Here is a 26,043-nt window from a genome sequence, read left to right on the forward strand (position 1 = left end):
GGTTAAGTGTGTACAGGGTCGTATAGAGGTTAGAAGGGATACTGGTTAAGTGTGTACAGGGAAGTAGAGAGGTTAGAAGGGATACTGGTTAAGTGTGTACAGGGCCGTAGATAGGTTAGAAGGGATACTGGTTAAGTGTGTACAGGGAAGTAGAGAGGTTAGAAGGGATACTGGTTAAGTGTGTACAGGGAAGTAGAGAGGTTGGATGGGATACAGGTTCCTTTAGTTTGTGTTTGAGTGACAGAGTGTGTGTGTGTGTTAGAGTGTGACTCAGTGTGTGTGTGTGTGTGTGTGTGTACGTGTGTGTTAGAGAGTGACTCAGTGTGTGTGTGTGTGTGTGTGTGTGTGTGTGTATGTGTGTGTTAGAGAGTGACTCAGTGTGTGTGTGTGTGTGTGTGTTAGAGAGTGACTCAGTGTGTGTGTCATCCCATTCCTCAGGGATATCAAGAGCGTCTTGGTTTTGCGTTGTCTTAATTTCAGCGTATCTAAATGTATTTCAGGCTTCTCAGCACATGGCACATTTCTCTATAAGCCACAGTGACAAAATGTTGGCTGAAGTTTTATCTCTCTCTCTCTGTGCTAGTTCTCTTAAATTGAAAAGTTTAAAATCACCTCTTGAGTTCTGGAGTTTGTAGCATAGAAATTAAGATCTGTTTGTCAAGAACAGGACAGCCCAACCCTCTTCCTGGAGATCTACTGTCCTGTAGGTTTTTAGTCCAACCCTCTTCCTGTAGGTGTTCAGTCCGACCCTCGTCCTGGAGATCTACTGTCCTGTAGGTGTTCAGTCCAACCCTCTTCCTGGAGATCTACTGTCCTGTAGGTGTTCAGTCCAACCCTCTTCCTGGAGATCTACTGTCCTGTAGGTGTTCAGTCCGACCCTCGTCCTGGAGATCTACAGTCCTGTAGGTGTTCAGTCCAACCCTCTTCATGGAGATCTACCGTCCTGTAGGTGTTCAGTCCAACCCTCTTCCTGGAGATCTACTGTCCTGTAGGTGTTCAGTCCAACCCTCTTCCTGGAGATCTACTGTCCTGTAGGTTATCAGTCCAACCCTCTTCCTGGAGATCTACTGTCCTGTAGGTGTTCAGTCCAACCCTCTTCCTGGAGATCTACTGTCCTGTAGGTTTTCAGTCCAACCCTCTTCCTGGAGATCTACTGTCCTGTAGGTTTTTAGTCCAACCCTCTTCCTGTAGGTGTTCAGTCCGACCCTCGTCCTGGAGATCTACTGTCCTGTAGGTGTTCAGTCCAACCCTCTTCCTGTAGGTGTTCAGTCCAACCCTCTTCCTGGAGATCTACTGTCCTGTAGGTGTTCAGTCCAACCCTCCTCCTGGAGATCTACTGTCCTGTAGGTGTTCAGTCCAACCCTCTTCCTGGAGATCTACTGTCCTGTAGGTGTTCAGTCCAACCCTCCTCCTGGAGATCTACTGTCCTGTAGGTGTTCAGTCTAACCCTCTTCCTGGAGATCTACTGTCCTGTAGGTGTTCAGTCCAACCCTCTTCCTGGAGATCTACTGTCCTGTAGGTGTTCAGTCCAACCCTCTTCCTGGAGATCTACTGTCCTGTAGGTGTTCAGTCCAACCCTCTTCCTGGAGATCTACTGTCCTGTAGGTGTTCAGTCTAACCCTCTTCATGGAGATCCACCGTCCTCCAGGAAGAGGGTTGGGGAGCCCAGGTCTAGAATCAGGACGACCCCCAGGGGGTATTTCACCGTAAACACCGAGCCTGTAGGTCCACCGTCCTCCAGGAAGAGGGTTGGGGAGCCCAGGTCTAGAATCAGGACGACCCCCAGGGGGTATTTCACCGTAAACACCGAGCCTGTAGGTCCACCGTCCTCCAGGAAGAGGGTTGGGGAGCCCAGGTCTAGAATCAGGACGACCCCCAGGGGGTATTTCACCGTAAACACCGAGCCTGTAGGTCCACCGTCCTCCAGGAAGAGGGTTGGGGAGCCCAGGTCTAGAATCAGGACGACCCCCAGGGGTATTTCACCGTAAACACCGAGCCTGTAGGTCCACCGTCCTCCAGGAAGAGGGTTGGGGAGCCCAGGTCTAGAATCAGGACGACCCCCAGGGGGTATTTCACCGTAAACACCGAGCCTGTAGGTCCACCGTCCTCCAGGAAGAGGGTTGGGGAGCCCAGGTCTAGAATCAGGACGACCCCCAGGGGGTATTTCACCGTAAACACCGAGCCTGGGGTTCCACCGTCCTGCCTCTTATCTCATCTACCTGATCATAATTACACTCAACTGCTGTCCCGGGTCAAAACCAGTCCTGATTTGTTTCCTCGTGAATATACTCCAGGGTTCACTGCCTGGGAATGTGCTTGACACAGTGTGTGTGTGTGACACACAGATAGACCTGGGCGATATGGACAAATAACACAATAAATGTAACTATTATTTAACGTGATACCTGTTATAATGGACAGTTACTATAGATACGTGTTATAATGGACAGTTACTATAGATACGTGTTATAATGGACAGTTACTGTTGCTACCTGTTATAATGGACAGTTACTATAGCTACCTGTTATAATGGACAGTTACTATAGATACCTGTTATAATGGACAGTTACTATAGATACATGTTATAATGGACAGTTACTATAGATACATGTTATAATGGACAGTTACTATAGATACCTGTTATAATGGACAGTTACTATAGATACCTGTTATAATGGACAGTTACTATAGATACGTGTTATAATGCACAGTTACTATAGCTACCTGTTATAATGGACAGTTACTATAGATACGTGTTATAATGGACAGTTACTATAGATACGTGTTATAATGGACAGTTACTATAGATACGTGTTATAATGGACAGTTACTATAGCTACCTGTTATAATGGACAGTTACTATAGATACGTGTTATAATGGACAGTTACTATAGATACGTGTTATAATGGACAGTTACTATAGATACGTGTTATAATGGACAACGGAGAGGGTGGTCTATAATAATTACAACAGTCAGACATTTCATTTAACGTAAACAGGAAATGCTATGATTTATATTTTGATGTGCTTGCAGTCTAAACAGGATGTGGAATGATCAGATGTATTTTAGTCTCTTCAGACCTACAGTCTCCTCTGGTTGTAAAGTGGCTGTAAATACAGGACATCCTCACAGAGAGCTGTGACTCTCCTCTCTGTAACCAGGACAACAGTAGTTGTCTTTTTTTCCAGCAATGGTCACCTGTTTGTGCTTCTCTCCGTCCTCCATGTTTCTCTCCCTCCTCTATTCTTCTCTCCCTCCCCCATACTTCTCTCCCTCCCCCATACTTCTCTCCCTCCCCCATACTTCTCTCCCTCCCCCATACTTCTCTCCCTCCCCCATGCTTTTCCCTCCTTCATGCTTCTCTCCCTCCTCCATACTCCTCTCCCTCCTCCATACTCCTCTCCCTCCCCCGTGCCTCTCTCCCTCCCCATGCTTCTCTCCCTCCTCATGCTTCTCCCCCTCCTCCATGCTTCTCCCCCTCCTCCATGCTTCTCTCCTTCCTCCATGCTTCTCTCCCTCCCTCATGTCACAGTGTGGAGAGAAGAAATCAGCAGCCGACAGCCAAGAGAGAGAGAGAAAAGGGCAAGAAAAGGGCAACCACTGAAGAACAAACACCATTGTAAATACAACCCATATTTATGCTTATTTATCACTTTTGTATAGTATGTGCCTCACTTGCTTTGGCAATGTTAACACATGTTTCCATGTCAATAAAGCCCCTTTGAATTGAATTGAATTGAGAGAGAGAGAGAGAGAGAGGGGGAGGGAGAGACAGAGAGATAGACAGAGAGAGAGAGAAACAGAGTGAGAGAGAGACAGAGTGAGAGAGAGGGACAGAGAGAGAGAGAGAGACAGAGAGATATACAGAGAGAGAGAGAGAGAGAGAGAGAGACAGAGAGAGAGAGAGACAGAGAGATAGACAGAGAGAGAGAGACAGAGAGATATACAGAGAGAGAGATAGAGAGAGAGCGAGACAGAGAGAGAGAGAGACAGAGAGAGAGAGACAGAGAGAGAGAGACAGAGAGAGAGAGAGAGAGAGACAGAGAGATAGACAGAGAGAGAGACAGAGATAGACAGAGGCGATATGGACAAATAACACAATAAGATGAGCTCCTGCATTTTTCAGCATTTTCTTTAAAAAAGATAGATTAGGAGTTAGATAAACTTGGATTTTTTGTCAGGAACACATACTGGATTCTACCCTCTACAACATAACCCCCACTTCAAATCAAAACTTAAAACCTACAACCTGATTTTGGACGGAATTACGGAATCACCTGGAAGGTTCACAACTACCAAGATTTATTCTCTATACAGCAAATTCTCTGGAAAACAACAGAAACCTGGAAAACCCCATCCAACCTGGAACTGAGTGAGTAATGCTTAGTCCGAAACTATATTTTAAAAGCCAAAAGCCAAGAAGAAAAATACAAAACATTACTTTATAAGGACTGAATTCTAACATAATTCTGCCAAGCTTGATACAGCTTCAACTAGTACTGACGTGTCAAGTGAGAGGTGTCAAAGCCCATTAGCCCAACAATGGCAGGAGAGTCACACAGTCTACCCCAACCAAATGGAGAGGCCTTAGAGGCTCCCTCCCGCTGTTCAGAGGTAATTAAAATACAGTACCCTTTGCATGTAAAGAATGATAAGTCAAGAAAAGATTACAAAATGAAGCTCCTTATGGAAAATCAAGAGACACTTTTTGCTGACTATTACAAAAATGGGAACATCAGCAACCTTATCTTCCACACAAACCATCCCCTGGCATGGCACAGTGCTATATTAGCACACTACCCCTTTGTTAAGAGAGGGGGGGTTAACGAGGGCTGGAAACTCAGAATACTTGATAACGAGGACTCTGAGTCAAGTAATATTAATATCTATAAGTCCGGAACAGTGATGGTACAAAGTAACCCCAAACAGTTTCAGCTGGACTTTCACCTAATCAAAGAATTAGCCCAGCAGGAGAAGCTCTCCCTTGATAAAGATACCCCCACAACGAGCGGGTCAGACCAGACCTCTTCACTATGTAACCCCACAGACGAGCAACCCCCAGCGGAGAGTCAACCCCCAACACAGATTATCACTCCCTCATTGAAATGAAGGACAAATTCACCCAGCTGGAGATAAGACAGGTGGAGCTGGAACAGCAGGTGATCACACTTCAGTCAGCACAGACCCAGACAACAGCCCAGCACAACAACAGCCCCTTAACCAGACCAGGAGAGCTGGAGGTGGACAGAGACATATCTGCACTTTGGACAGTGGTGAGACAAATACAACAGGAGAAAGAGGAGCAGAACAGAGCACTAGAGGAGAGTATCAGACTGCTGGTGGAGGAGAGGTTGAGGGGGATGGAGGAGAGGGTGAGGGGGATGGAGGAGAGGGTGAGGGGGATGGAGGAGAGGTTGAGGGGGACGGCGTGTGACAGAGAACAACCCACTAGAGAGGTGGCCACCCCCACAGAGGAGCAAGCAGAACAGCCCACCTCAGCACCCAACAAAAGTCTCAACACCACAGCAGAACAGACAAATGAAGAACCCCAAGCCCGCCGGCTCTCACCCCCTCTGAGCACCCCCCCTGTCAGCCACCCTGATAGCCCTTCTGATAACCCCCCCACACCCACTGAGGACAAACACAAGACACAGATTGTACTACTTATGGACTCAAATGGGAAATATATAGAAGAAAAAAAAAACTTTTTCCCAAACACAGTGTATCTAAACTCTGGTGTCCAAACACCCAGAGCGCCCTAGACCTTCTGTCTGAGGCCAAACTAGGCTCACCCAGCCACATAATAATACACACAGGCACAAACGACCTGAGGGCACAACAGGAAAGAGTGGCCACAGCACTGAAGGGAGTGATTGAAAAGGCTTCTTCTACTTTCCCCAACGCACAAGTGGTTATCTCCACCCTGCTACCACGAAAAGACTTCCACCCTGCCACAATACAGCGGGTAAACGCAAGTATTTCCCGTGACTGTGCCTCAAAACCAAACGTTTTCCTGGCCCACCACTCCACCCTGGACTTGAACAGCCTCTATGACCAGGTCCACCTCTACAAGGCAGCAGTGCCCATCTTTGCCCGAACTCTAAAGGACATCGCTCTCAAACGTATCCCCAACACTTCACACAGGAGGAACAGATCAATAGACACCCCACCCAGACCTGCGAGACCACCCCCTGGACCTACACATAGAGGACCCACGCCAAGAGGAATTACACCCAGACCACCGCACACCCAGACACATCCACACCCCTACCCCCACCAATCAACACCCCCCCACGTCAACCATGCCCACACCCCATTTAGGCCCCCTCAGATCAGACCTATGCCACTCCTGCCCACCCCATGCACCCCACCCCCGCAAAGAGGGCCTCAACATGGAAGCCACACATACGCCCAGGTAGTGAGCGGGCAAACAGTCCCAACCCCCACTCTCACACTCGCCCAAGCCAATGGCATGTACCAGATGCTCAGCAGACTCTGCTCACACTTACTGGCCTGAGGCCAAACCACAACCAACAACATTGGACACTTTATGGAACAAAAAGCCTTTACTATTTCATCCTGGAATATCCAAGGCCTGAGGTCATCTGCCTTTGGCCTGAAGAGCAGAAACCCGGACTTCACCAAAGAAATCGGTAATACAGACATTGTCATCCTGCAAGAAACCTGGTATAGAGGAGACAGACCCACTGGATGCCCTCTAGGTTACAGAGAGCTGGTAGTCCCATCCACCAAACTACCAGGTGTGAAACAGGGAAGGGACTCGGGGGTATGCTAATTTGGTATAGAGCAGACCTAACTCACTCCATTAAATTAATCAAAACAGGAACATTCTACATTTGGCTAGAAATTCAAAAGGAAATTATTCTAACAGAGAAAAATGTCCTCCTGTGTGCTACCTATATCCCCCCACTAGAATCCCCATATTTTAATGAAGACAGCTTCTCCATCCTGGAGGGGAAATCAATCACTTCCAGGCCCAGGGACATGTACTAGTCTGTGGCGACCTAAATGCCAGAACCGGACAAGAACCTGACACCCTCAGCACACAGGGGGACAAACACCTGCCTGGAGGTGACAGCATTCCCTCCCCGTATGCCCCCTAGGCACAACTATGACAACATAACCAACAAAAACGGGTCACAACTCCTGCAGCTCTGTCGCACGCTGGGTATGTACATAGTCAATGGTAGGCTTCGAGGGGACTCCTATGGTAGGTACACCTATAGCTCATCTCTTGGCAGTAGTACTGTAGACTACTTTATCACTGACCTCAACCCAGAGTCTCTCAGAGCGTTCACAGTCAGCCCACTGACACCCCTATCAGACCACAGCAAAATCACAGTCTACCTAAACAGAGCAATACTCAATCATGAGGCATCAAAGCCAAAGGAACTGAGTAACATTGAGAAATGCTATAGATGGAAGGAATGCAGTTTGGAAACCTACCAAAAAACAATTAGGCAACAACAAATTCAATCCCTTTTAGACAATTTCCTGGGTAAAACGTTCCACTGTAATAGTGAAGGTGTAAACTTGGCAGTAGAAAATCTTAACAGTATATTTGACCTCTCAGCTTCCCTATCAAATCTAAAAATCTCAAATAGAAAACCGAAGAAAATTAACAACAATGACAAATGGTTTGATGAAGAATGCAAAAATCTAAGAAAGAAATTGAGAAACCTGTCCAACCAAAAACATAGAGACCCGGAAAACCTGAGTCTACGCCTTCACTATGGTGAATCACTAAAACAATACAGAAATACACTACGGAAAAAGAAGGAACAGCATGTCAGAAATCAGCTCAATGTAATTGAAGAATCCATAGACTCTAACCACTTCTGGGAAAATTGGAAAACACTAAACAAACAACAACACGAAGAATTATCTATCCAAAATGGAGATGTATGGGTAAACCACTTCTCCAATCTTTTTGGCTCTATAACAAAGAATAAAGAGCAAAAACATATACATGATCAAATACAGATCTTAGAATCAACTATTAAAGACTACCAGAACCCACTGGATTCTCCAATTACATTGAATGAGTTACAGGACAAAATAAAAACCCTCCAACCCAAAAAGGCCTGTGGTGTTGATGGTATCCTCAATGAAATGATCAAATATACAGACAACAAATTCCAATTGGCTATACTAAAACTCTTTAACATCATCCTTAGCTCTGGCATCTTCCCCAATATTTGGAACCAAGGACTGATCACCCCAATCCACAAAAATGGAGACAAATTTGACCCCAATAACTACCGTGGAATATGCGTCAACAGTAACCTTGGGAAAATCCTCTGCATTATCATTAACAGCAGACTCGTGCACTTCCTCAATGAAAACAATGTACTGAGCAAATGTCAAATTGGCTTTTTACCAAATTACCGTACAACAGACCATGTATTCACCCTGCACACCCTAATTGACAACCAAACAAACCAAAACAAAGGCAAAGTCTTCTCATGCTTTGTTGATTTCAAAAAAGCCTTCGACTCAATTTGGCATGAGGGTCTGCTATACAAACTGATGGAAAGTGGTGTTGGGGGTAAAACATACGACATCATAAAATCCATGTACACAAACAACAAGTGTGCGGTTAAAATTGGCAAAAAACACACAAATTTCTTCACACAGGGTCGTGGGGTTAGACAGGGATGCAGCTTAAGCCCCACCCTCTTCAACATATATATCAACGAACTGGCACGGGCACTAGAAAAGTCTGCAGCACCCGGCCTCACCCTACTAGAATCTGAAGTCAAATGTCTGCTGTTTGCTGATGATCTGGTGCTTCTGTCACCAACCAAGGAGGGCCTACAGCAGCACCTAGATCTTATGCACAGATTCTGTCAGACCTGGGCCCTGACAGTAAATCTCAGTAAGACCAAAATAATGGTGTTCCAAAAAGGTCCAGTCACCAGGACCACAAATACAAATTCCATCTAGACACTGTTGCCCTAGAGCACACAAAAAACTATACATACCTTGGCCTAAACATCAGCGCCACAGGTAACTTCCACAAAGCTGTGAACGATCTGAGAGACAAGGCAAGAAGGGCATTCTATGCCATCAAAAGGAACATAAATTTCAACATACCAATTAGGATTTGGCTAAAAATACTTGAATCAGTCATAGAGCCCATTGCCCTTTATGGTTGTGAGGTCTGGGGTCCGCTCACCAACCAAGACTTTACAAAATGGGACAAACACCAAATTGAGACTCTGCACGCAGAATTCTGCAAAAATATCCTCCGTGTACAACGTAGAACACCAAATAGTGCATGCAGAGCAGAATTAGGCCGATACCCACTAATTATCAAAATCCAGAAAAGAGCTGTTAAATTCTATAACCACCTAAAAGGAAGCGATTCCCAAACCTTCCACAACAAAGCCATCACCTACAGAGAGATGAACCTGGAGAAGAGTCCCCTAAGCAAGCTGGTCCTGGGGCTCTGTTCACAAACACAAACACACCCTACAGAGCCCCATGACAGCAGCACAATTAGACCCAACCAAATCATGAGAAAACAAAAAGATAATTACCTGACACATTGGAAAGAATTAACAAAAAAACAGAGCAAACTAGAATGCTATTTGGCCCTACACAGAGAGTACACAGCGGCAGAATACCTGACCACTGTGACTGACCCAAAATTAAGGAAAGCTTTGACTATGTACAGACTCAGCGAGCATAGCCTTGCTATTGAGAAAGGCCGCCGTAGGCAGACATGGCTCTCAAGAGAAGACAGGCTATGTGCTCACTGCCCACAAAATGAGGTGGAAACTGAGCTGCACTTCCTAACCTCCTGCCCAATGTATGACCATATTAGAGAGACATATTTCCCTCAGATTACACAGATCCACAAAGAATTCGAAAACAAATCCAATTTTGAAAAACTCCCATATCTACTGGGTGAAATTCCACAGTGTGCCATCAGAGCAGCAAGATTTGTGACCTGTTGCCACGAGAAAAGGGCAACCAGTGAGGAACAAGCACCATTGTAAATACAACCCATATCTATGCTTATTTATTTTATCTTGTGTCCTTTCAAATTCGTACCTTGTAAAAACACTGTATATATATATATAATATGACATTTTCAATGTCTTTATTGTTTTGAAACTTCTGTATGTGTGATGTCTACTGTTAATTTTTATTGTTTACCTTACTTGCTTTGGCAATGTTAACACATGTTTCCCATGCCAATAAAGCCCCTTGAATTGAATTGAATTGAATTGAGATAGACAAAGAGAGAGAGAGTGAGATTGACAGAGAGAGAGACAGAGAGAGACAGAGTGAGAGAGACAGAGAGAGAGAGACAGAGAGAGATAGACAAAGAGAGACAGAGTGAGAGAGCGAGAGACAGAGAGAGACCAGACTCCTTGTTAAAGGTCAGTAATGCAGTGTTTCTGCAGGACCAGAGACTGGCACCACCAACTACTGCCAGACAAATAGGACAGTGGATAAAGAGGTTATGGGTCGTTCTGAGTTCTTGGCTCTTCTGTACAGGCGACAACAACAGTTAGTCTACACCGGAATCAGAACCACGTTTCACACGGTAACAGTTAGTCTACACCGGAATCAGAACCACGTTTCACACGGTAACAGTTAGTCTACACCGGAATCAGGGACCACGTTTCACACGGTAACAGTTAGTCTACACCGGAATCAGAACCACGTTTCACACGGTAACAGTCTACACCGGAATCAGGACCACATTTCACACGGTAACAGTTAGTCTACACCGGAATCAGAACCACGTTTCACATGGTAACAGTTAGTCTACACCGGAATCAGGACCACGTTTCACACGGTAACAGTTAGTCTACACCGGAATCAGAACCACGTTTCACACGGTAACAGTCTACACCGGAATCAGAACCATGTTTCACACGGTAACAGTTAGTCTACACCGGAATCAGAACCACGTTTCACACGGTAACAGTTAGTCTACACCGGAATCAGAACCATGTTTCACACGGTAACAGTTAGTCTACACCGGAATCAGAACCACGTTTCACACGGTAACAGTTAGTCTACACCGGAATCAGAACCACGTTTCACACGGTAACAGTTAGTCTACACCGGAATCAGGACCACGTTTCACACGGTAACAGTTAGTCTACACCGGAATCAGAACCACGTTTCACATGGTAACAGTTAGTCTACACCGGAATCAGGACCACGTTTCACACGGTAACAGTTAGTCTACACCGGAATCAGAACCACGTTTCACACGGTAACAGTTAGTCTACACCGGAATCAGAACCACGTTTCACACGGTAACAGTCTACACCGGAATCAGAACCACGTTTCACACGGTAACAGTTAGTCTACACCGGAATCAGAACCACGTTTCACACGGTAACAGTTAGTCTACACCGGAATCAGGGACCACGTTTCACACGGTAACAGTTAGTCTACACCGGAATCAGGGACCATGTTTCACACGGTAACAGTTAATCTACACCGGAATCAGAATCACGTTTCACACGGTAACAGTTAGTCTACACCGGAATCAGGAACCACGTTTCACACGGTAACAGTTAGTCTACACCGGAATCAGGGACCACGTTTCACACGGTAACAGTCTACACCGGAATCAGAACCACGTTTCACACGGTAACAGTTAGTCTACACCGGAATCAGAACCACGTTTCACACGGTAACAGTTAGTCTACACCGGAATCAGAACCATGTTTCACACGGTAACAGTTAGTCTACACCGGAATCAGGGACCACGTTTCACACGGTAACAGTTAGTCTACACCGGAATCAGAACCACGTTTCACACGGTAACAGTTAGTCTACACCGGAATCAGAACCATGTTTCACACGGTAACAGTCTACACCGGAATCAGAACCACGTTTCACACGGTAACAGTTCGTCTACACCGGAATCAGAACCACGTTTCACACAGTAACAGTCTACACCGGAATCAGAACCACGTTTCACACGGTAACAGTTAGTCATCACTCCAAAACGGACCGAGACTGGTGTCTTCGGAAAAGCATTTAAGTGTCTCATAAGGCATCACAAAGAACGTTATAATGCTTCATAGGTACGCATCATATAACGCCTTACCCAAATGTCAAACTAAAAACTATCTGTCGAACTCAGCCAGACATTGAGTAGATATTGTCTGAGGAGATCAGCCAGACATTGAGTAGATATTGGTTGAGGAGATCAGCCATACATTGTGTTATCAGTGTTGAGGACCTCAGCCATACATTGTGTTATCAGTGTTGAGGACCTCAGCCATACATTGTGTTATCAGTGTTGAGGAGGTCAGCCATACATTGTGTTATCAGTGTTGAGGACCTCAGCCATACATTGTGTTATCAGTGTTGAGGACCTCAGCCATACATTGTGTTATCAGTGTTGAGGACCTCAGCCATACATTGTGTTATCAGTGTTGAGGACCTCAGCCATACATTGTGTTATCAGTGTTGAGGACCTCAGCCATACATTGTGTTATCAGTGTTGAGGACCTCAGCCATACATTGAGTTATCAGTGTTGAGGAGCTCAGCCATACATTGTGTTATCAGTGTTGAGGACCTCAGCCATACATTGTGTTATCAGTGTTGAGGACCTCAGCCAGACATTGTGTTATCAGTGTTGAGGACCTCAGCCATACATTGAGTTATCAGTGTTGAGGACCTCAGCCAGACATTGTGTTATCAGTGTTGAGGAGCTCAGCCATACATTGAGTTATCAGTGTTGAGGACCTCAGCCATACATTGTGTTATCAGTGTTGAGGACCTCAGCCAGACATTGTGTTATCAGTGTTGAGGACCTCAGCCATACATTGTGTTATCAGTGTTGAGGACCTCAGCCAGACATTGTGTTATCAGTGTTGAGGACCTCAGCCAGACATTGTGTTATCAGTGTTGAGGAGATCAGTGGTTCATCGTTACCTGCGTTGACCTCCAGCAGTCTCCTCTTCTTCTGTTGCTGTCTCTCCTGCTTCTCTCTCTCCGCCTTCTCCTTGGCCACCCACGCTCTCCTCTGTTTCTCCTCCGCCTCTCTCCTCCTCATGTTCTCCTTCAGCGCTTGCTGTGGGAGGGAAGAGAGAGAGAGAGAAGTAGAGAGAAAGACGCAGAGAGAGAGATAGAGGCAGAGAGAGAGATAGAGGCAGAGAGAGAGAGAGAGGCAGAAGGAGAGAGAGGCAGAAGGAGAGAGAGGCAGAAGGAGAGAGGCAGAGAGAGAGAGGCAGAAGGAGAGAGAGGCAGAAGGAGAGAGAGGCAGAAGGAGAGAGAGGTAGAAGGAGAGAGAGGCAGAAGGAGAGAGAGGCAGAAGGAGAGAGAGAGGCAGAAGAGAGAGAGGCAGAGAGAGAGAGAGGCAGAGAGAGAGATAGGCAGAAGGAGAGGCAGAAGGAGAGAGATAGGCAGAAGGAGAGAGATAGGCAGAGATAGAGAGAGGAAGGCAGAGATAGAGAGAGGAAGGCAGAGATAGAGAGAGGAAGGCAGAGATAGAGAGAGGAAGGCAGAGATAGAGAGAGGAAGGCAGAGATAGAGAGAAGAAGGCAGAGATAGAGAGAGGAAGGCAGAGATAGAGAGAGGAAGGCAGAGATAGAGAGAGGAAGGCAGAGAGAGAGAGGCAGAAGGAGAGAGATTTGTTCATCATCTATTCCACTTGCTTTGGTAATGTAAACACATGTTACCCAGGCAAATAAACCCCTTGAATTGAAATGAAATAGACATTCAGAGAGAGAGAAAAAGAGAGAGATGGATGGGGAGAGGAGAGAGAGAAAAAGAGAGAGATGTATGGGGAGAGGAGAGAGAGATAAGAGAGAGATGGATGGGGAGAGGAGAGAGAGATAAGATAGAGATGGATGGGGAGAGGAGTGAGAGATAAGAGAGAGATGGATGGGGAGAGGAGAGAGAGATAAGAGAGAGATGGATGGGGAGAGGAGAGAGAGATAAGATAGAGATGGATGGGGAGAGGAGTGAGAGATAAGAGAGAGATGGATGGGGAGAGGAGTGAGAGATAAGAGAGAGATGGATGGGGAGAGGAGTGAGAGATAAGAGAGAGATGGATGGGGAGAGGAGAGAGAGATAAGAGAGAGATGGATGGGGAGAGGAGTGAGAGATAAGAGAGAGATGGATGGGGAGAGGAGAGAGAGATAAGAGAGAGATGGATGGGGAGAGGAGAGAGAGATAAGAGATAGATGGATGGGGAGAGGAGAGAGAGATAAGAGATAGATGGATGGGGAGAGGAGAGAGAGATGGATGGGGAGAGGAGAGAGAGAGATAAGAGAGAGATGGATGGGGAGAGGAGAGAGAGATAAGAGAACATAGTAATGATATGGGCGGCCCATCTCAGACAGCTGCCAAACCTAGACATCTTTACCAGCCACCACTACAGGAAGATTACACAGTTCAGCTTCATCTCCAACTCCCTCAGACAACACACTAAAACAGGCTTCAGACTCAGAGAGAGGGAGAGGCTGGGGTAGGAGAGAGGGAGAGGTTGGGGTAGGAGAGAGGGAGAGGCTGGGGTAGGAGTGGGAGAGGCTGGGGTAGGAGAAAGGGAGAGGCTGGGGTAGGAGAGAGGGAGAGGCTGGGTTAGGAGAGAGGGAGAGGCTGGGGTAGGAGAGAGGGAGAGGCTGGGGTAGGAGAGAGGGAGAGAGAATGATGCTGGGGTAGGAGAAAGGGAGAGGCTGGGGTAGGAGAGAGGGAGAGGCTGGGTTAGGAGAGAGGGAGAGGCTGGGGTAGGAGAGAGGGAGAGGCTGGGGTAGGAGAGAGGGAGAGGCTGGGTTAGGAGAGAGGGAGAAGCTGGGTTAGGAGAGAGGGAGAGGCTGGGGTAGGAGAGAGGGAGAAGCTGGGGTAGGAGAGAGAATGAGGCTGGGTTAGGAGAGAGGGAGAGGCTGGGGTAGGAGAGAGGGAGAGGCTGGGGTAGGAGAGAGGGAGAGGCTGGGGTAGGAGAGAGGGAGAGGCTGGGGTAGGAGAAAGGGAGAGGCTGGGGTAGGAGAAAGGGAGAGGCTGGGGTAGGAGAGAGGGAGAGGCTGGGGTAGGAGAGAGGGAGAGGCTGGGGTAGGAGAGAGGGAGAGGCTGGGGTAGGAGAGAGGGAGAGGCTGGGGTAGGAGAAAGGGAGAGGCTGGGGTAGGAGAGAGGGAGAGGCTGGGGTAGGAGAGAGGGAGAGGCTGGGGTAGGAGAGAGGGAGAGGCTGGGGTAGGAGAGAGGGAGAAGCTGGGGTAGGAGAGAGGGAGAGAGAATGAGAAATGATAAAGAGAGAAGGAGAGGATATGAGAGAGAAGAGGAGAGAGAGAGGAGATGAGATAATGATGAGAGAGGGGAGAAAGAGAGAGAGACAGAGAGACAGAGAGACAGATATATATAGCCTCTCCCTCTCTCCTACCCCAGCTTCTCCCTCTCTCCTACCCCAGCCTCTCCCTCTCTATATATAGAGAGAGAGAGACAGAGAGAGAGAGAGAGAGAGAGAGAGACAGAGACAGAGAGAGAGAGAGACAGATATATAGAGAGAGAGAGAGACAGAGACAGAGAGAGAGAGAGAGAGAGAGAGAGAGAGAGAGAGAGACAGAGAGAGAGAGAGAGAGACAGAGAGAGAGACAGAGAGAGAGAGAGAGAGAGAGAGAGAGAGAGAGAGAGAGAGAGAGAGAGAGAGAGAGAGGAGAGAGAGAGAGAGAGAGAGAGGCAGAGAGAGAGAGACAGAGACAGAGAGAGACAGAGAGACACAGAGAGAGAGAGACAGAGAGAGAGAGAGAGAGAGAGAGAGAGAGACAGAGAGAGATAGAGAGGCAGAGAGAGAGAGACAGAGACAGAGAGAGAGAGAGGGGGAGGACGAGGCCTCGTTATCCAGTGTTCTCTACTGTGTTCTGAGTCTGTTATGGACACTTAAGGATGTTCTAGAGAACGCCTGCATCCCAAACATACCCTATTCCCTATGTAGTACACTACTTTTGACCAGGTATCATTTGGAACTAGTCAAAAGTAGTGCACTACATAGGGAATAGGGTCTGTTTGGAATGCAGTCTATGTGAGGTGAGAGTATGTTGCATTTACTCTCCTCTGCTCTCCTCTCTCTCTCAGACCATTAACATCTGGTGAGTCTGGTTAGGAATGCATCACCCCATTACAGGAGAGGAGAGGAGAGGGGAGGGGAGAGGGGGAGAGAAGAGGGGAGAGGAGAGAAGAGGAGGGGAGGGGAGAGAAGAGGAGAGTAGGGGAGGGGAGAGAAGAGGAGGGGAGAGAAGAGAGGAGAGGAGAAGGGAGGGGAGAGAAGAGAGGAGAGGGGAGGAGAGAAGAGGAGGGAAGAAGAGAGGAGAGGGGAGGGGAGAAGGGGAGAGAAGAGAGGGGGAGAGAAGAGGAGGAGGGAGAGGGGGAGAGAGAAGAGGAGGGAGGAGAGGGGGAGAGAGGAGAGAGGGAGAGAGAGAAACCTATCTTGACAATTATCTTCTGGTCACAACAACATCAATTGTCTATATAATACTGGACCTGGACCTGTCTCTATATAATACTGGACCTGTCTCTATATAATACTGGACCTGTCTCTATGTAATACTGGACCTGTCTCTATGTAATACTGGACCTGTCTCTATATAATACTGGACCAGTCTCTATATAATACTGGACCTGTCTCTATATAATACTGTACCTGTCTCTATATAATACTGGACCTGTCTCTATATAATACTGGACCTGGACCTGTCTCTATATAATACTGGACCTGGACCTGTCTCTATATAATACTGGACCTGTCTCTATATAATACTGGACCTGGACCTGTCTCTATATAATACTGGACCTGGACCTGTCTCTATGTAATACTGGACCTGTCTCTATATAATACTGGACCTGTCTCTATATAATACTGGACCTGTCTCCATATAATACTGGACCTGTCTCTATATAATACTGGACCTGTCTCTATATAATACTGGACCTGTCTCTATATAATACTGGACCTGTCTCTATATAATACTGGACCTGTCTCTATATAATACTGGACCTGTCTCTATATAATACTGGACCTGTCTCTATATAATACTGGACCTGTCTCTATATAATACTGGACCTGTCTCTATGTAATACTGGACCTGTCTCTATATAATACTGGACCTGTCTCTATATAATACTGGACCTGTCTCTATATATAATGTACTGGACCTGCCTCTATATAATACTGGACCTGTCTCTATATAATACTGGACCTGTCTCTATATAATACTGGACCTGTCTCTATATAATACTGGACCTGTCTCTATGTAATACTGGACCTGTCTCTATATAATACTGGACCTGTCTCTATATAATACTGGACCTGTCTCTATGTAATACTGGACCTGTCTCTATATAATACTGGACCTGTCTCTATATAATACTGGACCTGTCTCTATATAATACTGGACCTGGACCTGTCTCTATGTAATACTGGACCTGGACCTGTCTCTATATAATACTGGACCTGTCTCTATATAATACTGGACCTGTCTCTATGTAATACTGGACCTGTCTCTATATAATACTGGACCTGTCTCTATATAATACTGGACCTGTCTCTATATAATACTGGACCTGTCTCTATGTAATACTGGAACTGTCTCTATATAATACTGGACCTGTCTCTATGTAATACTGGACCTGTCTCTATATAATACTGGACCTGTCTCTATATAATACTGGACCTGTCTCTATATAATACTGGACCTGTCTCTATGTAATACTGGACCTGTCTCTATGTAATACTGGACCTGTCTCTATATAATACTGGACCTGTCTCTATGTAATACTGGACCTGTCTCTATATAATACTGGACCTGTCTCTATATAATACTGGACCTGTCTCTATGTAATACTGGACCTGTCTCTATATAATACTGGACCTGTCTCTATATAATACTGGACCTGTCTCTATATAATACTGGACCTGGACCTGTCTCTATATAATACTGGACCTGGACCCGTCTCTATATAATACTGGACCTGTCTCTATATAATACTGGACCTGGACCTGTCTCTATATAATACTGGACCTGTCTCTATATAATACTGGACCTGTCTCTATATAATACTGGACCTGTCTCTATATAATACTGGACCTGGACCTGTCTCTATATAATACTGGACCTGTCTCTATATAATACTGGACCTGTCTCTATATAATACTGGACCTGTCTCTATGTAATACTGGACCTGTCTCTATATAATACTGGACCTGTCTCTATATAATACTGGACCTGTCTCTATATAATACTGGACCTGTCTCTATATAATACCGGACCTGGACCTGTCTCTATATAATACCGGACCTGGACCTGTCTCTATATAATACCGGACCTGGACCTGTCTCTATATAATACTGGACCTGTCTCTATGTAATACTGGACCTGTCTCTATGTAATACTGGACCTGTCTCTATAGAATACTGGACCTGTCTCTATATAATACTGGACCTGTCTCTATATAATACTGGACCTGTCTCTATATAATACTGGACCTGTCTCTATATAATACTGGACCTGTCTCTATATAATACTGGACCTGTCTCTATATAATACTGGACCTGTCTCTATGTAATACTGGACCTGTATCTATGTAATACTGGACCTGTCTCTATATAATACTGGACCTGTCTCTATGTAATACTGGATCTGTCTCTATATAATACTGGACCTGTCTCTATATAATACTGGACCTGTCTCTATATAATACCAAACCTGGACCTGTCTCTATATAATACTGGACCTGTCTCTATATAATACTGGACCTGTCTCTATGTAATACTGGACCTGTCTCTATGTAATACTGGACCTGTCTCTATATAATACTGGACCTGTCTCTATGTAATACTGGATCTGTCTCTATATAATACTGGACCTGTCTCTATATAATACTGGACCTGTCTCTATATAATACTGGACCTGGACCTGTCTCTATATAATACTGGACCTGTCTCTATATAATACTGGACCTGTCTCTATATTATACTGGACCTGTCTCTATATAATACTGGACCTGTCTCTATGTAATACTGGACCTGTCTCTATATAATACTGGACCTGTCTCTATATAATACTGGACCTGTCTCTATATAATACTGGACCTGTCTCTATGTAATACTGGACCTGTCTCTATATAATACTGGACCTGTCTCTATACTGGACCTGTCTCTATACTGGACCTGTCTCTATGTAATACTGGACCTGTCTCTATATAATACTGGACCTGTCTCTATGTAATACTGGACCTGTCTCTATGTAATACTGGACCTGTCTCTATATAATACTGGACCTGTCTCTATATAATACTGGACCTGTCTCTATATAATACTGGACCTGGACCTGTCTCTATATAATACTGGACCTGTCTCTATATAATACTGGACCTGTCTCCATATAATACTGGACCTGTCTATATATAATACTGGACCTGTCTCTATATAATACTGGACCTGTCTCTATATAATACTGGACCTGTCTCCATATAATATTGGACCTGGACCTGTCTCTATATAATACTGGACATGTCTCTATGTAATACTGGACCTGTCTCTATATAATACTGGACCTGTCTCTATATAATACTGGACCTGTCTCTATATAATACTGGACCTGTCTCTATATAATACTGGACCTGTCTCTATATAATACTGGACCTGTCTCTATATAATACTGGACCTGTCTCTATATAATACTGGACCTGTCTCTATATAATACTGGACCTGTCTCTATATAATACTGGACCTGCCTCTATATAATACTGGACCTGTCTCTATATAATACTGGAACTGTCTCTATATAATACTGGACCTGTCTCTATATAATACTGGACCTGGACCTGTCTCTATATAATACTGGACCTGTCTCTATATAATACTGGACCTGTCTCTATATAATACTGGACCTGTCTCTATGTAATACTGGACCTGTCTCTATATAATACTGGACCTGTGTCTATATAATACTGGACCTGTCTCAATATAATACTGGACCTGTCTCTATATAATACTGGACCTGTCTCTATATAATACCGGACCTGGACCTGTCTCTATATAATACTGGACCTGTCTCAATATAATACTGGACCTGTCTCTATATAATACTGGACCTGTCTCTATATAATACTGGACCTGTCTCTATATAATACCGGACCTGGACCTGTCTCTATATAATACCGGACCTGGACCTGTCTCTATATAATACCGGACCTGGACCTGTCTCTATATAATACTGGACCTGTCTCTATATAATACTGGACCTGTCTCTATATAATACTGGACCTGGACCTGTCTCTATATAATACTGGACCTGTCTCTATATAATACTGGACCTGTCTCCATATAATACTGGACCTGTCTATATATAATACTGGACCTGTCTCTATATAATACTGGACCTGTCTCTATATAATACTGGACCTGTCTCCATATAATATTGGACCTGGACCTGTCTCTATATAATACTGGACATGTCTCTATGTAATACTGGACCTGTCTCTATATAATACTGGACCTGTCTCTATATAATACTGGACCTGTCTCTATATAATACTGGACCTGTCTCTATATAATACTGGACCTGTCTCTATATAATACTGGACCTGTCTCTATATAATACTGGACCTGTCTCTATATAATACTGGACCTGTCTCTATATAATACTGGACCTGTCTCTATATAATACTGGACCTGCCTCTATATAATACTGGACCTGTCTCTATATAATACTGGAACTGTCTCTATATAATACTGGACCTGTCTCTATATAATACTGGACCTGGACCTGTCTCTATATAATACTGGACCTGTCTCTATATAATACTGGACCTGTCTCTATATAATACTGGACCTGTCTCTATGTAATACTGGACCTGTCTCTATATAATACTGGACCTGTGTCTATATAATACTGGACCTGTCTCAATATAATACTGGACCTGTCTCTATATAATACTGGACCTGTCTCTATATAATACCGGACCTGGACCTGTCTCTATATAATACTGGACCTGTCTCAATATAATACTGGACCTGTCTCTATATAATACTGGACCTGTCTCTATATAATACTGGACCTGTCTCTATATAATACCGGACCTGGACCTGTCTCTATATAATACCGGACCTGGACCTGTCTCTATATAATACCGGACCTGGACCTGTCTCTATATAATACTGGACCTGTCTCTATGTAATACTGGACCTGTCTCTATGTAATACTGGACCTGTCTCTATAGAATACTGGACCTGTCTCTATGTAATACTGGACCTGTCTCTATGTAATACTGGACCTGTCTCTATATAATACTGGACCTGTCTCTATATAATACTGGACCTGGACCTGTCTCTATATAATACTGGACCTGTCTCTATATAATACTGGACCTGTCTCTATATAATACTGGACCTGTCTCTATATAATACTGGACCTGTCTCTATGTAATACTGGACCTGTCTCTATGTAATACTGGACCTGTCTCTATATAATACTGGACCTGTCTCTATATAATACTGGACCTGTCTCTATGTAATACTGGACCTGTCTCTATGTAATACTGGACCTGTCTCTATATAATACTGGACCTGTCTCTATATAATACTGGACCTGTCTCTATATAATACTGGACCTGTCTCTATGTAATACTGGACCTGTCTCTATATAATACTGGACCTGTCTCTATATAATACTGGACCTGTCTCTATATAATACTGGACCTGTCTCTATGTAATACTGGACCTGTCTCTATGTAATACTGGACCTGTCTCTATATAATACTGGACCTGTCTCTATATAATACTGGACCTGTCTCTATATAATACTGGACCTGTCTCTATGTAATACTGGACCTGTCTCTATATAATACTGGACCTGTCTCTATATAATACTGGACCTGTCTCCATATAATATTGGACCTGGACCTGTCTCTATATAATACTGGACATGTCTCTATGTAATACTGGACCTGTCTCTATATAATACTGGACCTGTCTCTATATAATACTGGACCTGTCTCTATATAATACTGGACCTGTCTCTATATAATACTGGACATGTCTCTATATAATACTGGACCTGTCTCTATATAATACTGGACCTGTCTCTATATAATACTGGACCTGTCTCTATATAATACTGGACCTGTCTCTATATAATACTGGACCTGTCTCTATATAATACTGGACCTGTCTCTATATAATACTGGACCTGTCTCTATATAATACTGGACCTGTCTCTATATAATACTGGACATGTCTCTATATAATACTGGACCTGTCTCTATATAATACTGGACCTGTCTCTATATAATACTGGACCTGTCTCTATATAATACTGGACCTGTCTCTATATAATACTGGACCTGTCTCTATATAATATTGGACCTGTCTCTATATAATACTGGACCTGTCTCTATATAATACTGGACCTGGACCTGTCTCTATATAATACTGGACCCGTCTCTATATAATACTGGACCTGGACCTGTCTCTATATAATACTGGACCTGTCTCTATATAATACTGGACCTGTCTCTATATAATACTGGACCTGTCTCTATATAATACTGGACCTGCCTCTATATAATACTGGACCTGGACCTGTCTCTATATAATACTGGACCTGTCTCTATATAATACTGGACCTGTCTCTATATAATACTGGACCTGGACCTGTCTCTATATAATACTGGACCTGTCTCTATATAATACTGGACCTGGACCTGTCTCTATATAATACTGGACCTGTCTCTATATAATACTGGACCTGTCTCTATATAATACTGGACCTGTCTCTATATAATACTGGACCTGTCTCTATATAATACTGGACCTGGACCTGTCTCTATATAATACTGGACCTGTCTCTATATAATACTGGACCTGGACCTGTCTCTATATAATACTGGACCTGTCTCTATGTAATACTGGACCTGTCTCTATATAATACTGGACCTGTCTCTATGTAATACTGGACCTGTCTCTATATAATACTGGACCTGTCTCTATATAATACTGGACCTGTCTCTATATAATACTGGACCTGTCTCTATATAATACTGGACCTGTCTCTATATAATACTGGACCTGTCTCTATATAATACTGGACCTGGACCTGTCTCTATATAATACTGGACCTGTCTCTATATAATACTGGACCTGTCTCTATATAATACTGGACCTGTCTCTATATAATACTGGACCTGTCTCTATGTAATACTGGACCTGGACCTGTCTCTATATAATACTGGACCTGTCTCTATGTAATACTGGACCTGGACCTGTCTCTATATAATACTGGACCTGTCTCTATATAATACTGGACCTGTCTCTATATAATACTGGACCTGGACCTGTCTCTATATAATACTGGACCTGGACCTGTCTCTATATAATACTGGACCTGTCTCTATATAATACTGGACCTGTCTCTATATAATACTGGACCTGGACCTGTCTCTATATAATACTGGACCTGTCTCTATATAATACTGGACCTGTCTCTATATAATACTGGACATGTCTCTATATAATACTGGACCTGTCTCTATATAATACTGGACCTGTCTCTATGTAATACTGGACCTGTCTCTATGTAATACTGGACCTGTCTCTATATAATACTGGACCTGTCTCTATATAATACTGGACCTGTCTCTATATAATACTGGACCTGGACCTGTCTCTATATAATACTGGACCTGTCTCTATATAATACTGGACCTGTCTCTATATAATACTGGACCTGTCTCTATATAATACTGGATATAATACTGACCTGTCTCTATATAATACTGGACCTGTCTCTATGTAATACTGGACCTGTCTCTATATAATACTGGACCTGTCTCTATATAATACTGGACCTGTCTCTATATAATACTGGACCTGGACCTGTCTCTATATAATACTAGACCTGTCTCTATATAATACTGGACCTGTCTCTATATAATACTGGACCTGTCTCTATATAATACTGGACCTGGACCTGTCTCTATATAATACTGGACCTGGACCTGTCTCTATATAATACTGGACCTGTCTCTATATAATACTGGACCTGGACCTGTCTCTATGTAATACTGGACCTGTCTCTATATAATACTGGACCTGTCTCTATATAATACTGGACCTGTCTCTATATAATACTGGACCTGTCTCTATATAATACTGGACCTGGACCTGTCTCTATATAATACTGGACCTGTCTCTATATAATACTGGACCTGTCTCTATATAATACTGGACCTGTCTCTATATAATACTGGACCTGTCTCTATATAATACTGGACCTGGACCTGTCTCTATATAATACTGGACCTGTCTCTATATAATACTGGACCTGGACCTGTCTCTATATAATACTGGACCTGTCTCTATATAATACTGGACCTGTCTCTATATAATACTGGACCTGGACCTGTCTCTATATAATACTGGACCTGGACCTGTCTCTATATAATACTGGACCTGTCTCTATGTAATACTGGACCTGTCTCTATATAATACTGGACCTGGACCTGTCTCTATATAATACTGGACCTGTCTCTATATAATACTGGACCTGTCTCTATATAATACTGGACATGTCTCTATATAATACTGGACCTGTCTCTATATAATACTGGACCTGTCTCTATGTAATACTGGACCTGTCTCTATGTAATACTGGACCTGTCTCTATATAATACTGGACCTGTCTCTATATAATACTGGACCTGTCTCTATATAATACTGGACCTGGACCTGTCTCTATATAATACTGGACCTGTCTCTATATAATACTGGACCTGTCTCTATATAATACTGGACCTGTCTCTATATAATACTGGACCTGTCTCTATATAATACTGGACCTGTCTCTATGTAATACTGGACCTGTCTCTATATAATACTGGACCTGTCTCTATATAATACTGGACCTGTCTCTATATAATACTGGACCTGGACCTGTCTCTATATAATACTAGACCTGTCTCTATATAATACTGGACCTGTCTCTATATAATACTGGACCTGTCTCTATATAATACTGGACCTGGACCTGTCTCTATATAATACTGGACCTGGACCTGTCTCTATATAATACTGGACCTGTCTCTATATAATACTGGACCTGGACCTGTCTCTATGTAATACTGGACCTGTCTCTATATAATACTGGACCTGTCTCTATATAATACTGGACCTGTCTCTATATAATACTGGACCTGTCTCTATATAATACTGGACCTGGACCTGTCTCTATATAATACTGGACCTGTCTCTATATAATACTGGACCTGTCTCTATATAATACTGGACCTGTCTCTATATAATACTGGACCTGTCTCTATATAATACTGGACCTGTCTCTATATAATACTGGACCTGTCTCTATATAATACTGGACCTGTCTCTATGTAATACTGGACCTGTCTCTATATAATACTGGACCTGTCTCTATATAATACTGGACCTGTCTCTATATAATACTGGACCTGTCTCTATATAATACTGGACCTGTCTCTATATAATACTGGACCTGTCTCTATGTAATACTGGACCTGTCTCTATATAATACTGGACCTGTCTCTATATAATACTGGACCTGTCTCTATATAATACTGGACCTGTCTCTATATAATACTGGACCTGTCTCTATATAATACTGGACCTGTCTCTATATAATACTGGACCTGTCTCTATATAATACTGGACCTGTCTCTATGTAATACTGGACCTGTCTCTATATAATACTGGACCTGTCTCTATATAATACTGGACCTGTCTCTATATAATACTGGACCTGTCTCTCAGAAACAAAAACTAAATGGAAGAATGTGATGAAATGACATCCGGTGAAGACAACCTACATCCTCGTGTTCCTTTAAACAACATAACATCTCACAGTGAAGTACATATCACGTGGACCATCATACTCAATGGGAGAAGCAGCAGAGAAGACGAGTTCGCTGAGAGATGTCTGCGACCTGATGAGAACCAGCATGACAGGAAACATCTGTCCCACTGTGGCCTGTCACTCAGACACTCTCCTGTCACATAATACACACGTCCCTCTC

General features: G+C 44.0%; 1 protein-coding gene across 1 annotated transcript in view; it reads right to left on the reverse strand.

The window, feature by feature from the left end:
* The window catches only part of LOC135542910 (protein diaphanous homolog 3-like), a 1,769,082-nt gene that overhangs the window by 1,235,140 nt on the left and 507,899 nt on the right, over positions 1–26,043 (reverse strand). The window contains exon 27 of the mRNA XM_064970053.1: positions 12,943–13,081. Within this exon, the coding sequence (XP_064826125.1) occupies positions 12,943–13,081 (139 nt within the window). The remainder of the gene's footprint in view (positions 1–12,942; positions 13,082–26,043) is intronic.

Source organism: Oncorhynchus masou, chromosome 7 (assembly GCF_036934945.1).
Source record: "Oncorhynchus masou masou isolate Uvic2021 chromosome 7, UVic_Omas_1.1, whole genome shotgun sequence".
NCBI classification, from domain to species: Eukaryota; Metazoa; Chordata; class Actinopteri; order Salmoniformes; family Salmonidae; genus Oncorhynchus; species Oncorhynchus masou.